At 43.5% G+C, this 14,864-nt stretch overlaps 1 protein-coding gene across 3 annotated transcripts in view; it reads right to left on the bottom strand.

Annotated features, from left to right (window-relative positions):
• The window catches only part of Pde4b (phosphodiesterase 4B), a 546,203-nt gene that overhangs the window by 91,722 nt on the left and 439,617 nt on the right, over window positions 1–14,864 (bottom strand). For all 3 annotated transcript variants that reach the window (XM_036177953.1, XM_036177954.1, XM_036177955.1), the window contains one exon: window positions 14,222–14,271. In XM_036177953.1, the coding sequence (XP_036033846.1) occupies window positions 14,222–14,271 (50 nt within the window). The remainder of the gene's footprint in view (window positions 1–14,221; window positions 14,272–14,864) is intronic.

Raw genomic sequence — 14,864 nt, forward strand, 5'->3', positions numbered from 1 at the left:
AAAGCCAGGATTGAACAACTGATGTAAGTTTGTTCATGAGAGAGCTTACACCTTTATGCCAGGTGCCAGTGAGCACATTGCCTCTCACTAAGTGGAGATTAGTGCCAAGTATGTAGGGGTTGGAGCTAAAAGCCAAACTTTAGCTCTTAGCTATGTCACCTACTAACTGAATGTGCCTTCACTATTCATCTTTGCTGAGGTGTAGTTTTATTGGTTATCAAATGGGGTTACATACTGACCTTATGATTGGTGAGGTTAACAAGATGTAATAGCAAATACCATACTTAGTATATGCCATGACACCACACTGACACATCTCTACCATACCTTGTGATTTAAGCCAAATCTTTGGAAAGAAAGAGCACACACTGAGAGTAGAATAGAATTGAAATGGATTTATCAAACCAGAGTGCCATACATAACCATAGTACAGGAGTTCTTCCTTCTGCATGAAAGGGTCTACCCAGAAATCTGAGGAGCAGAGCAATAAGTGATCCGGCAACACATCTGCAAAGTGGACAGAAGAAGCATTACTACTGCAGAGGAAGAGGAGGTGGAGGCAAATGCTTTCAGAACTGGAGCAAAACAAGTCACTCAAGAACTGAAGAAAAGGCAAGACCTAGGGGCAAAGAACATGGTGAGCTGCTGACTCATTAAGCCACAGAAAGCTCCCACAGTTGTGTTTGCTCAGTACCTTGCTGTGGCAGCCCTTTATCAAAAAACAACTGGGAGGTGGGGATGGGGGCCTATTCTATAATCTCAGCACTGCTGAGATAGGAGGAACATGAGGAACAGCCTTGGCTACATAGCAAGACTCTGTCTTTAAAAAGAAATAGGAGGGAGGTGAGTTGAAGAGGGAGGAAGGTGGTGGCCAGGTGTAGGACAGTCTGTGCTGGCTGCTGTGAATGCTACAGGTGATGTATTACAGCACTTGTCTGAAAGGCACACACTTCCCTGTGATGTGGCATGCACCTCTGAGATGTCAGGCTGGGAACTATGGTGAACACAAGTCTAGAATGAAGTTGGGAGAGATGCCTGATGATAGTGTGTTCTGCAAAGGACCGGGGGCATTCTGAGTGACAGGAACACAAGACTCAGAGGACATGTGCTGATAAGAATGTTTGTTCAGATCTGTAAAGGAAGAAATCTGAAGGATCACTTTCTAAATCAGGTTGGAATTCAAATTTCCAAATTCTGAGAGAGAATATAGACCTTTCAACCTCAAATCCTTTCCTGCTAAACTCAGCAATATGCATAAACTGGACCCTCCAGCCCTTCTAACCTCCCCCAAGCCATTCCTTACCAAATTAACTTGTTCAATATAACCAATCTCAACTGAGTTTTCAGTAATTGGTTCTGAAGTCCGGGAAGTGCATTTTTGTAAAGCTAAAGCCCTAGGGGTTCATGATTGGCTGCCCAAGTAGAATGGAAGGTGAGAACAGCATGCTCCTGTGACACCACACCACATGCACATACTGTCTAGGTCTGCAAATACAAAGCCTTGTATTTCTGGCCATATATATATATATATATATCCTCTAATATCTAGAACAATGCTGTGAGCTAAGATTGAAGTGAGATGTCAGGCACATGGAAATTTTCATTTTTCTTGACTTTCAATATCTAACTTGGAGCAAGTGAAGCATCATTCTAGATTGACTTCTCTTAAGACACGTTGTATACTTTGGTGGCTGGTTGGTGGGTGCCTATGATAAAACTGGCTTGAGGTATCAACTTGGCTGGGCAGTATTGTATCTGTGACTTAACCAGTGTCCTATAGCTAATTGCTGTACAGCTATTTTGTCCATGAGGATGACATTTGACCTGGGAAACCGAATTTAAAGATGGTCCCATCTATGCAGTCCTTGTGTAAACTCAAGATCAGGATCTGAGTCTTATTTATGAGTATATCACCTCTTCCTCCCTAAAAGATATTGTTGAAGGAATACATATAGAGCCGAACAAATGGGTGATGCAGGGAGAGAGGGCAGGCTTGGTTCCAAGTAAGAGGAATGAACTGAGCAGCACACAGAGGGAGAAAGCTTTCCAGAGGCAGCAATTTGAACTGCTTGCTTTAAGAGGACTCTATTGAAGGTAGTTGGGAAGAGAGAGGGCCATGGGGTCAGGAGGGAAGAAGTAGAGGGCCTTGAGAGAAGATAGCTGAGCTTTCTATGAGAGAGGGAAGGAAATGGAAAAGTAGACCACTGGGAGCAGAGACCTATTATGTGGACAAGATTCTTCTCTGTAATCTTTGTTTTCTCCTAGGAACAAAAAAGTAACAAACCAGGTCTAGGCACATCTGTGCACATACACACAGCACCAGCTGCTGCAAACAGACATGGAGGGGCTGCTGTCTGTCAAGAGAGCTACCCTGGGAGGCTGCACAAAGAGGTGAAGCCACACTTCTCAGTCAGTCACCAAATACCTAGAAGACTGGAGCTTATGAATGTGTGAACAGTCTCTTCCTGTGCAGACCCACATGCTTCCTTCCGGTGAGTGTTTACTTAGCTGTGCTAGGTTCTCCTGGGATGGTTAGGTCTTCCGAGGCCCTGTCCTTCCTGAGAATAAGGAACTCAGGGGTTTGGACTTGTCTTGAGCTCCTAGAGAAATAGTTACATAGCCAAAGAGAATGAAAAGGCTCTTTCATGTTGTCAGTTTCTGCCCTTGCAGATGGCAGTCTGGATTGTCATCACAAGCTTTTGAAACTAATTTTACCCCAGAGACATTGTTTTAAGTTCCCCAAAGTTACACAGCTGGACAGTTGCCAAGTCCTGCAGGTTGTCACTGAGAGAAAACTCTCCCATATCTGGATGTACCCTGACTCAAGGAAGACCTCTTTGGGGCTGACTAGATGGCTCACCTGGTAAAGGTGCTTGCTGCCAAGGTTGGTAATCTGAGTTCAATCCCAGGTTTCCACAAGATGGAAGGAGAGATCTTCTGCAAGTTGTCTCAATTTCATGAGTATGCACATGAATGCGCACACACACACACACACACACACACACACACACACACACACACACACGTATACAAACATATACACAGGCCAAATAAATGAATGAGTATGCACATGAATGCACACACACACACACACACACACACACACACACACACACACACACGTATACAAACATACACACAGGCCAAATAAATGAATGAGTATGCACATGAATGCACACACACACACACACACACACACACACACACACACACACGTATACAAACATACACACAGGCCAAATAAATGAATGAGTATGCACATGAATGTACACACATGTATACAAACATACACACATGCCAAATATTTAAATGTTTTGAAATGAAAAAAAAAACCCACCAATTAGCATCTATTTAGTGCCTTTGGTATGCCAGGTATTACACTAAACTCTTTACATACAATTGGCTAATTATGGTCTTAAGATGATCCATTGTTCAGATTAGAAAACCAAGACCCAGACATGTTGAGTCATTCAACTGTAATCACAGAAAAATAAGCAAACAAGTAAGTAAGTAAGTAAGTAAGTAAGTAAGTAAATAGAGACAGACAGACAGACAGACAGAGGGAGGGAGGCATGGAGGAATGAAGGGAGGGAGGGAGAAAGAGAGAGAGAGAGAGAGAGAGAGAGAGAGAGAGAGAGAGAGAGAGAGAGAAGGATAAAGCACAGAAAGGGTAGCATGATTCTGCCTTCTTAACACCAAGGAGGGTGGGAAGGGCTGGGCTGACTATTATGGTGGAGGAAATTCAGGTGCTGGGAACACACAGGCCCTGCCAATCATTCTACCTCGGGGCTCGGATTGCAGTTTTGTGTTTAGAATTCAAATGATCTGATGCCAGTCTCATTCTCAAAATCTCTCCATGGCTCCCAAGTCAACTGACAATAAAGTTCACACATCTTCCAAGACCAAAGAGTGCCATGCCCCTCTCTTCTCCGTCTTGCTCTTCACTGGGGCTGTGGCAGTCAGGGTCCAGGGATGAGGTGCCTCTAAGGTGTTGGCTTCTCTCTCAGTGACCATCCTACTAGTTTCTGTCCAGTCGGGAGGGTTCAAGTTCAAGGTCACATATTGACAAAGCTCTCCCTTATGCCTCAATCTACTTCCATCCCCATAATAACAGACAACAATGATTAGAGGAAGTATTATTAAATAATACTAGGTGACAGATAGAGTTATAAATGATTTACATATAAGAACTCATTTAAATGTTAGTGTAGCTCCAATAGATTTTAGCATGGTTCCTACTTTCATGTGGAAAAAGCTTGGAGTAAAGTCAGAGCATCGGGTACCTTCCATCACTACAGTTATCAAATGGCAGTGGTGCATATATTCAGGAAGTGTGTGCTGGACTGTCAACAACAGGGCAAGGTCTGCTGCAGCAGTCTGTGGGTGGGAACAATGTGGCCAGGCTCAAGAGAAGAGAACACAGGCTTTCTTTCTTTCTTTCTTTCTTTTTTTTTTTAAATTGATTTCATCATTTTAAAATGAATGTATACATGTGCTTGACTGTCTGTGGGTATGTCCATGTGAATTCAGGTGCCCTGAACTCCTGAAAAGGGCTTTGGAGTCTTTGGAGCTGGAGGTACAGGCCCTTTGCAAGAGGAGTACTTGGTTCTAACTGCTGAGCCAGCCCCAACCCTTTAAAAACAGATGATATATGTGAGTATTTATGTGTGAATTCGGGGATCATGGGCTTCCAAGACACAAAGATCTAGATTTCAGTTCTGACTTAACACTTGTTAACCTGCTGTCTTGAATAAGCCCAGGCTGTTCCCCAAACTCTCCTCTCAACCTGCGAGTAACAATACCTAAAAGAAAACAATATGTGGTAGATAACAGATCCAGAGGATACAGCACAGTGCCCCCACCTAGCTCCTTTACCAGCTCCTTTCCTCTCTTGCTGTGAGAGGCAGGCATGTGTGGCTTTGGAAATTTTTCATGCTAGCTAGACTCCAGACCCTGGAAATGTGAAGACCAGGGTATAATTGGGGATAGCCAACAGAATCTGTTGTGGCTGCCTCTGCTGGTTAAATGAGTCAGATGACCACCATGGCCTCAGCTCACTTCGTAGACATAGGGAAGGAGGGAATAGGAAATGTACACAGAACTCTGTCACTCTTGGTCCTTGTCAACAGCTCTGGCTGGGAGCAAGTCAAGACAATAAACTCGGATACAGTGAGCTCTGTTGCCTGTTCTCTATTTCAAGGGGACAGTCCCTGCTTTGTTTCTCTTCTCTCCAGTGAGACACTTCCCTGAAATGCTCCCAACTTCTCAGAGACAGTGCATAGGGATCAGCAGCAAGGCAGAACCCATCCTGGCCCCAGGATCATGCTCTTTCTGGGATGTGGGAGCAGAAAGGGATACTTAGAAGGCCCCCTTCCTTCCTTCACTTTCTCCTAGCAATTTTTCCCTTTCATCCTTCTATAGGCTGAGTTTGACTTACCCTGTGGAGAGGAGAAGGGAGGTAGGGTATACCTGAGGGTTTGTAGAAGAAACCACCACATTCTCCTATGCTGTGCTCTGCTGTGGGATTATTCTTGTCTATAAAGGGAAGCTCTGAGCTGGCTTCATCTTCTACTCATTGCTTAGCTGCCTGGGCTGGAAAAACCTGTGCCTAGAAAGGTGTGTATCAACCCTTGAGGCTGGATTTAAACACACTTGCAGTGAGCTGTGTAACTGTACCCAGGCTATCTCACAAAGTGACAGCCTCATGGGTTTATGCAAGAGAATGCTCAGATAACTAAGGTCTGGCTTATCAGAACCCACAGCCATTTGCCATTCTTGGCAGTTGGGTTTTAAGGGTAATAGCCGGACTCAATATCCTGTTGTGTTTTGTACTAGCTCATTCTCCCCACTGCTCCTCATCTCTCTAATATATGTCTTAGAGAACCCTGTCTTCAACTCCAAATCTATTTCTACATGACCAGATTTTTTATTCGAGGAGGAAGAATGTGTTTGAAACTAAGAAAGCTTTCCTTTGGGTCATACAGCATTCCCCATTATCTTCAGGAGACATATTTCAAGACCCTAGGACATGCCAAAAACTTTAGGTACTGCTGAATGGACCCTGCCTACATGTGCTGCTTGTCCTTATGCACATATACCTGGGATAAAGTTTCATTTATAAGTCAGGCACAGTGAACAATCAAACAGAACAGTTACTGTAGTAAGTGAGGGTGGGATTACTTGAAGACAGGCATTATGATAGATAGCACCATCTCCGGTCTCACAACTCAGAGGTAACTGAGGAACTAACGGGCAGGTGGATTGTACAGCATGGATCTGCTGAGTGAACTGATGAGTCATCCGGGCAGGATGGATCAGGATGATACACAATTTCATCACAATATTCAGAAGGGCATGTGACTGGAAACTTATGAATTCCCCTCTCCGTGGCATTTTCTGTTTATTACTTTTGGATCAGGTTTACCAAGGATAACTGAAACCTTCAAAATCGAAACTGCAGGTGACAGGGAGAGGGTTACTGGATTAGTGTGGATGGGAAGTCAACCAGGACCTTTCATGAGTGCTTACTGTTCAGGTTCCCCACTGATACCGGAAGTCCTGGACCCTTAGCTCTCACATACGGACCATCAGCTATGAGCTAGGTGCCATGAGAGGCATGCTAAGGTCCTACAATGCACATTAAAGATTGTGATCCTGGCATTTTCTCATTGTTTTGCCTGCATCAAGTCATCTAATCCTTATAGGTAGCTAAGAGGTCATGCACACTTTGCATTCTAATTAGAAGGTGAGGCAGGCAACTGAGACACAGTGAGATTAAGTAACTTGTCCCAAGGTCCCAAGGTAGTAGAGGTAGAATTTGGAACGGGTACTCTAGCTCACTCATAACTGCTCCACATAGCCCTTTTTATTTATTCTAACCACCATCTTATGAAATAGAAAATTAAAGTGCCCATTTTCCAGATAAGAAAACCAAGTAGAGAATAATTTGTCTGGGAGACTGATCCAGATTCCTAATTCAACCTGTTATGTTATTAAGTACCTATTTTGTGCCAGGCACTGTGGTGGCACTGACTGAGCGACTGCTGTGGTTAGCATGATAAGTTTCATGAGGTTAGTCATTTTGCTTCCTTCTATTTCTTTTAACTTTGTTACTCCTCTTCAATGTGATAGAACAGAATTCGCCTCATGTGCCTTGAATGTCACATGCAATCTAGGGTAGCCAGGGATGACAGCACTGTGCACATGTCCCAGGAGCCAGCAGAGAGTTAGGCAAGCCTGAACAAAGCCAAGAAGGCAACTCAGCTCCTCCAATATTTCGGATTCGAGCTTGGGCAATCATTCACTGCTATTTTTTTTTTTTCATTACATAGACATTTATTGGGCATCTGTTATGTTTTACATTCTTAGTTGGGAGCATAAAACAAGAGGATTTGTATATGAATTTGAGATGTTCACGGTTTAGTAGGGAAGAAAACAAGATATTTCAAGCACTATTTTGAGACTTTGAGATACTAATTTAGAGTTTTTGAGACAATAACTGAATAGGACTTAAGAGGGGCACATTCTGAAGACAACAGATAAGAAAAATCTTAAAGGATAAAGATGCATGTTTCAGATGGAGATGGATAAATTATGTGGTGTTTTTCTAAACACATACTATACACTAGGTCCTAGGTCAAAACTACACATTGATTTGGATCATCACTCCAGAATCCAAGAAGCCAAAAACATACGCAGCTTTGGGAGAAGAGTCAGTGTGAAAAGTCAGGAGGCAGGAGGCTGGCATATTTAGCTCATACAACCAAGCAAGGTAGGAGGGAGGCAATGAGTAAGACCAGGACGGAGAAGGAATTGGGAGCAGAGTTCTGAGGGCTGACAAGCCTGGTAAGAAGCCTGGATCTTAAGGACCAAGAAGCCCCAAATCAGGAAATCAGCCAAAGAACACACACAGACACACTCACACACATACACACATTCACACACATACATACACCACCCCAAAACAAGATGAAATAACAACAAAACAACCTATAACTGGTTTTAGAAGAAGCACTGTAGAACCAGAAAAAAGGCAGGGTTCAAATGGGCAAAGACTATCGACAAACCAAACCGCTTTGGAAGGTCACCATAATGTTTTGGGTATAGGTCAATAAAGTCCTTTACTGCAGGAAAGAAGGGAAGACTAGAGGAATGACTAAGAAGCTGGCTGTCCTTGGTGATGAGCGATACATGGGTGTTGGTGATAGTATTCTCCCAAACTACATGAGAAAGGGACAGGGCAGGAAGGACATGGTAGCTGGGTCTCCAGATGAATCAAGTGGGGTTACCAAAAGTTGCAAGTGTCTAGTATGTCTGTACACCCATAGTAACAAATAAAGGAGGTAACAATCCATGGACTGGAGGGACAAGGATTGAAGTGAAAACTGGATTCTACAGGCTGCATGGTAGATGATGGGAGCCAGATCTGAAGAGCTGGTGAAAGTCGTTTTCTGGCCCCGAGCCCCGGTGGTACAAGAGTCCAGGTGTGGGGTGAGTCTTTGGCAGTCATTCCAACTGCAGCTCAGGTAAACAGAGCCAGGAGGCATTCCCAGGAAGAGGCAGCTGTGCCCTGAAGGGTTTTCTCTGACAGACCTGGAAGCTGCATGACCAGGCTTGAGGCAGGCAGCAGCTGGGGTTTGGGAGGACACAGGCACGTGGATAGCCTCCTGTGGGTGCCCTGCTGCAGATGAGGCAGCCATGAGAAACAGTTTGTCTTTCCAGCCGCCTCCTCCACCCTTTGCTACAGAGCCTCCCTGCCACAGCACAGTGCCAGCTCTAGAAAGATTGATTCATAGGTGAGGGCTGCGGCTTTGAGCCACGCAGAGGCAGCAGCAAAGGGCAAAGTGTGTGTGTGTGTGTGTGTGTGTGTGTGTGTGTGTGTGTGTGTGTGTGTGAAGGAAACTTTATTTAAGGGTCCATACATCAAACACAACCTCAGTAGCAGACACTAGTGATTTCCTAGACAATGTATGCCACTGAATTAACATCAAGATGGGCTACAGGGAGCAAGAACAGAGTATCTTCCTCCATGGTCTCAATTACAGGAGATACTTTTGTGCACAAAACATTTAGGCAACAATATGGGTGTCTTTTGGAGTCTACTGTTACTGAAGAGAAAGAAAGGCTGCAACTACAATGTCAAGAACAAAAAGAAACTGTTTGGAGACAGGTCGGCTACAGTGTAAACTTTTCGTTTTCTCTCATAGCAAAACCTGATGGTTGTCTTTGAAAAAAAAAGTGTCTGTATCTAGGTCCCTGGCAGTGATTTGCCTCTGGGAGGGCCAGCAATCTATTTAATGACTCCATTGACGTCAATCGCATAACTGAAATACTTACTAACATGCATGATTCCAGCTTTCAGGGGGAGGGGGTGGATGGTGTCTCTCAGCAGTGCGAAAACACGATGTGGAGTCATGAGGAATGGACTTGGCTCTTTCTGCAAGTACTGAGGGACTAGATGCTGCTGGTCCCCCAGATCCTATTTAATGTGAGAAAAAGTTTTCCTGCTAAATGAAGAAATTAATTCTGAATAAGTCAAAGTGGCCATTAATAAGCAAGACGTTATTTTTGGCTGTGTTTGCTCAAGGGAAACATTTTGACCATTCACGCTTTAGCTGACACACTAATGATTTTGTAGTTACCCATACTTAATTTTAGACATATATGAAATAATTGCAAATCAATGCAGACAGCTCAGTGTTTGTGTTTAGGGGTAAACTTTTACAGGATGTCTATTTTAGACAAAGGAGGGTCTTTCAAACTGTTTAGGGAACTATACTGAGAATTGCCCAGCTTTTCTTGTGTAGTTCTATTCTATGATTTCATTTTGTGTGCAGACTCTTTACACATTCACAGTGTGTAATTAAGCAGATTGTCCCAGCAATTCAGGTCACACACATCATTCTGAACACTGAAGAAAATGTCTGTCATTTTTATTTTCCCTTTTTCTTTTTGTGATTCCCTCCAGGATCTCCTTTATCCTGAGTGGTCAGAACCTTTGATAAGATTATTGATCTTACTTCTGTTCGCTCATGGTATAATCCCGCCCTATGCTTCTTGCTTAATGCAGAAAACAAGCAAACGTTCGGCTTGTGCTAACCTCCCTTTCTAGTCATCTGACATGGATCAGATCGGCTTTCAAGCCATAGTTGTCCTCAGAGGGCCTCAGAGGGACCTCTGCCTGTCTACACCAGTCCCTCTCTCATTAGACCAAGGGAGTTTTAGCAAAGCCTTGACTTTCTGTGTGTTGTTCAGGGTCAGAGAGAATGTGCTGAGCCTCTACTCTACTTAAACAAAACGTACATCTGGCACATCTATGGAGATCTCAGAAACAGTCAAACCAAGTGAAGACACACAAGGAGTCATGTGGAGAAATGGGTTTCCTGAGAGGAGGCCACTTCTTCGCTTTATCAGCGGGCAGCATCACTCCTTCCAGTGTGTCCCAGAAGCCTATTAGAAGACATGGGCTCCCCAGAGCCTGGGAAGAACCTTAATTAAGGCTGTTGCTTGGAGAGGTCAGCACATTTCACGCTTTACTGGAAGGCTTATGCTTCCTCGTCCTATTTCTCCAAATACATTCTTTCCTTGAAATATATTTTAATTGACTCCTGTTGAAAATCACCAGAGTTAATGCTGCAGACACTCAAGCTGAGACAGATGCTGTGTCTGCAGCAGTCTGGCCTGGAGACCTGCAGGCAGTTAGCTCTTCGGTTATCTCGTCAGCCATGGTTGGTTGCCTTTTCGGATGATCCATCAACTTCTGGGTTACTTTAAGAACATAAGGTCTGTTACAAGTGGTGATCTTCATGATTTGTACAGCCACTGGTACATTTTAGAAAAAGTATTATCATAGGACACCCTACTTCACACATCCCTCTGGCTGTTACAAAATTCTATATATAATACATCTTGCTGTAAATCAAGTCATTTATGTGGCTCAGAGGTGAGAGTTACTAAGAGCAATACTTCTCTGATCCTTTTGTGTAAAAAAAAAAAAAAACCCTTCTGCAAAGGCAGTGGTCACTTAGTAATTTATCTTCTCAGTAAGTTCTTTAATGACGTAGTCAAAAACATGACTGAGATGCATGAAAGAGCATAGGACAGAGGTGTGGGGACAGTGGGACAGTTGTCACATAGCCACATGTGTGAATACAAACAGATTCATCTTTTCAATTATCTCATTTGTTTGCAGTCTTCCATTTTGAATATGACAGGTAAAAGAATTCGGGTCCCTGCCTTGTTTTAGACTTTTCTTCCTTTTATTCATTTTCCCCTTTTTGTTTCAGGCTATACAGAAAGAGCCAAGAATCCACACATTCAAAAGAAAGTAATTATGTTATACAAGTTGAGCTGCTCATTAACCTCAGCCTTAGGATTTTCAACACACTCAAGAGGATTATTTCCCATGACCTCCCAAACCTGTGTGCACAGGCTTCAGAACTGCTCATTCTGGGTTCATCCCTCCATTAGTGTATGGTGGTGGCTTTCCCACATTATTGGCAAAATGTCACCTTCTTAGGCATTACCCTTTTTGACCTGCATGAGCACACTGACACATAAGCAGTTACCAAATTCACCCCAATACCTTCTAATTTCAACACAGCAAGTGATACAGCTTATGAAAACAACAACAACAACAAACAAACCAGAAGTGAATACTTTCCCTAGACACAGAGCTATTGGCTCATTATTACTTTTATGAGACCATTCCTTTGAATGAAGTCCAACTTGTATGTAGTTCTGGCTAGTTTGGCATTTACCCTGTTCCTACTATGCAGAAATAATTTACCACATTGTGACCTCCAAGAGATGAGAAAGGTGCAGCCTCTGTCTCCAGGAGCTTGGGTTCCAGGGGAAGAGATACACCACTGAGGACTCATAGCGCATCCCAAATTAGATTATTAGATTGTTGCCATAGCATGAAACAGGAGCAATTATGCAAAATATTAAAGACTGAGCTTTTCTGTTGAGCCCCAAGAGCTGAGAATCACCTTGGTCCAACAGTGGGAGGGAAGGAGTCTCACACTGAGAGATTGCCTCACCCAGAGTTCCAATTGTTGAGTAACAGTCACAGCCAGTGTAGGACTCTCACCTGGATTTGGAGAGTTCCCTTTTACAGAGGCTCACATTTCATTCATATGCATGAAGAAGCAGCAGAAGAGGAAGAGAAGGAGTATGAAGAGGAGGAAGAAAAGGCAGGGAGGAGAAAAGGAAGGGGAGGGGAGAATGAGGAAGAGGAAGAAGCTGCAGAGGAGCCATCTTCTAAATTCTGGGTTCTCCTACTTGCTTCCACACAGTCAAAGTCAGTCAGGCTTTGCTGACACAGTACATTGTTGCTGGATGTGTTCAAGCTATCATCTTGTACTTCTTAAACCTTATATTTCTATCAAAATATATCAGTTCAAATTCAGCACTTCTTAATAAATGACCCAATTTTCTTTATATGAAAACTTAATGTTCTAAAACACATTCCAGTGCACCATGCTGTTTGCTGGGAGCCATGGATTTTTCATTCCACTTTCAAGCTTCTATTTAAACACACCTCTTTGTCATATGCTGATAAATATTAAAATAACAGGAAAAATCTGCCTGACTTATTTAAGCTGATAATAAGAACAAAACACGGGATGTGTGTCTCCTCCCTCCCCCTTTTCCAACTGTGGTTAACCGTTGAGAAGATTTTGAAACCAGCAATTATGTAATAATTGGTACCACCACAGTCTCTTCCCGAAGAAAACCCAGGACTCTTGTAGTTTGCCACAAAGACAGACAAAAACAAATTGCTGTAAGTGGTATTGTCGCTTCTTTGCTCCATTGTTTCAAAAGCATTTAAGAAAAGTTCCCCGTTGCCAAGTTGGAGCCAATAATCATAAAACATCTTTCAAACATTGTTTCAGCTAACGAGTTAATTTATAGAGCCATAAGCACCATATACCCTCCTGGTATATGTCTGTATTTATACAAGAAAAAGAAAATATACTCTAAATATTCAAATTGGTGTCAGGAGCATGTTGGTAGAATTGGCAAACAAAACCAGCAAGGATGCCTCATGCGTAGGCCAATAAGATGAAACAACAGACGGTTCAAAACAGCTCCTTTGATCTCCCAGCATCCAGCACAGCCACACACTAAGACACTGCTCTGTTTCTTTTTATACCTAACGGAAGTGGCCCATCAGCATGCCGAGGTTTTGAAGTCTGTGGGCAAAACACTGTTTACTTCTTTCTAGTTCATATCATAGGGCTCTGGTGTAGACTCACCTTCCTTCATGTCTTTCTTTCATTTTTTTCTTTCTGTTCTCCTTTTCTTTTCTTCTAAAACTTTTAAAAGCCTATACCATAAATACTTCAGAAGCCAATGAGCAAATGGAGTCCACTGCCTTTGTTCCTTCATTCAGAAGTTCGTCATTTCTAACGCTTCTGAGATACTTAGGGTCATCATAGTAGGAGAGCACAACATCCAAAGGGGGAGAAGCTGAGTATTGGAGTGGGGGTGGGGGACTAGCACTGTTAGATGTCAGGTGACTGTGGTGAGTGCATCTTATTTTTTATAGCGCTTTGCTACACTCCCCTGCTATAAGAGTGAGTTGGGTTCAAGGGAGCAGAACTCAACGGACTTCAAAGCAGTCATCTGAGTGGTCACACGTGATGTGACAAATACATATACAAGCGTGTTCCTTCATGGTAGCCTTTCCTCTCAGTAGATTTCAGTACACAAGAAGAGCAGATGTACAATATTGAAAGACAAGAGGAGCAAAGATGGATGACCTCTGAGAGAAATGCTTTGTGACCTGGAAAACACCTTTGGTTTCACCACCTGACTAGGATACAGAGCAAGTTGTAGTTATGACTGATGCAAGGCGGGGAAACCATTCATGAGCCTTGGGGATCTTGGGCTCACGTGGGCACCCTGTGGGGGAATGTTTGAGGTTAGCACTCCTGGAGTTCACTGGGGTCAGCAAGCTGAGGTCAAGTTGCACTGTTGACATAGGTTTGCTCCCTTCTCTCCTGGAAACAGCAGGACCACACATTTAATTGCAAAGGCCTAGGCATACACTTTGTTTCGAAGTATTTTTAGTCTGGCTTCACTTGGGGTAAAGGTCCAATTCATCTTTTAGAAAAGTCACCAAGAGGCATCCCAGTTACAGTGTGCATACAAATGCAGTTTTGAATAAGAAACACATTTATTGCTTGAGAAGATGGAGATAGGTCTCCTGGCTTACCTTGCAGGCTGACCCTGGAGACTGGAGCCTGACTAGCCGCTGGCGACCTCCTGTGGAAAAGCAGAAAAGGAGGCTGAGTATGCATTGACAAGCCCCCCACCCTTCCATGACTCCTGATTCCTGGGGAGATTTCCAGGGCATAGTGAGTAATCCAGTGACATAAGGCTATCTCTGGAAGGCAGGCTCCTGGAACGTGGGTAGGTGATTGCAATTCCCTCACATCCAGATGGCCTGGAATTTCCCTCAGCACAGCATCAGGATGCTACAGCTTGCCAGGGAGGAAGTTGTTTACCTCAGGTCCCTTGACAGCCCCTCTGCTCCAGGTTTTCTGTCATGAGAGTCTCTCAGAAAAGGAGGCACTTGCTTAGGCCTCACTCCAGTTATCTACATGAATCCCAGTTCTTTGAGGACAGAAAGTCACGGTCAGAGAGAGTTATCAGTTCAGGACTCACACTTTTTTCACCTCAGGACAAATCATTTGCCAAATGCTGTACACAGCAACTAGCTGCAGTGACCCAGGTTTCTTAATAGAGGCACTGGCTTTTCATGGAGGAAGGAAGGTTTCATTCTCCATCAAATCCTTATACCAAGAGGCAAGTGAAACAAACAAACACATATTCCATTGATAGTGCGACTTTCCATT

The sequence above is a fragment of the Onychomys torridus genome, chromosome 2, assembly GCF_903995425.1.
Source record: "Onychomys torridus chromosome 2, mOncTor1.1, whole genome shotgun sequence".
Taxonomy (NCBI): domain Eukaryota; kingdom Metazoa; phylum Chordata; class Mammalia; order Rodentia; family Cricetidae; genus Onychomys; species Onychomys torridus.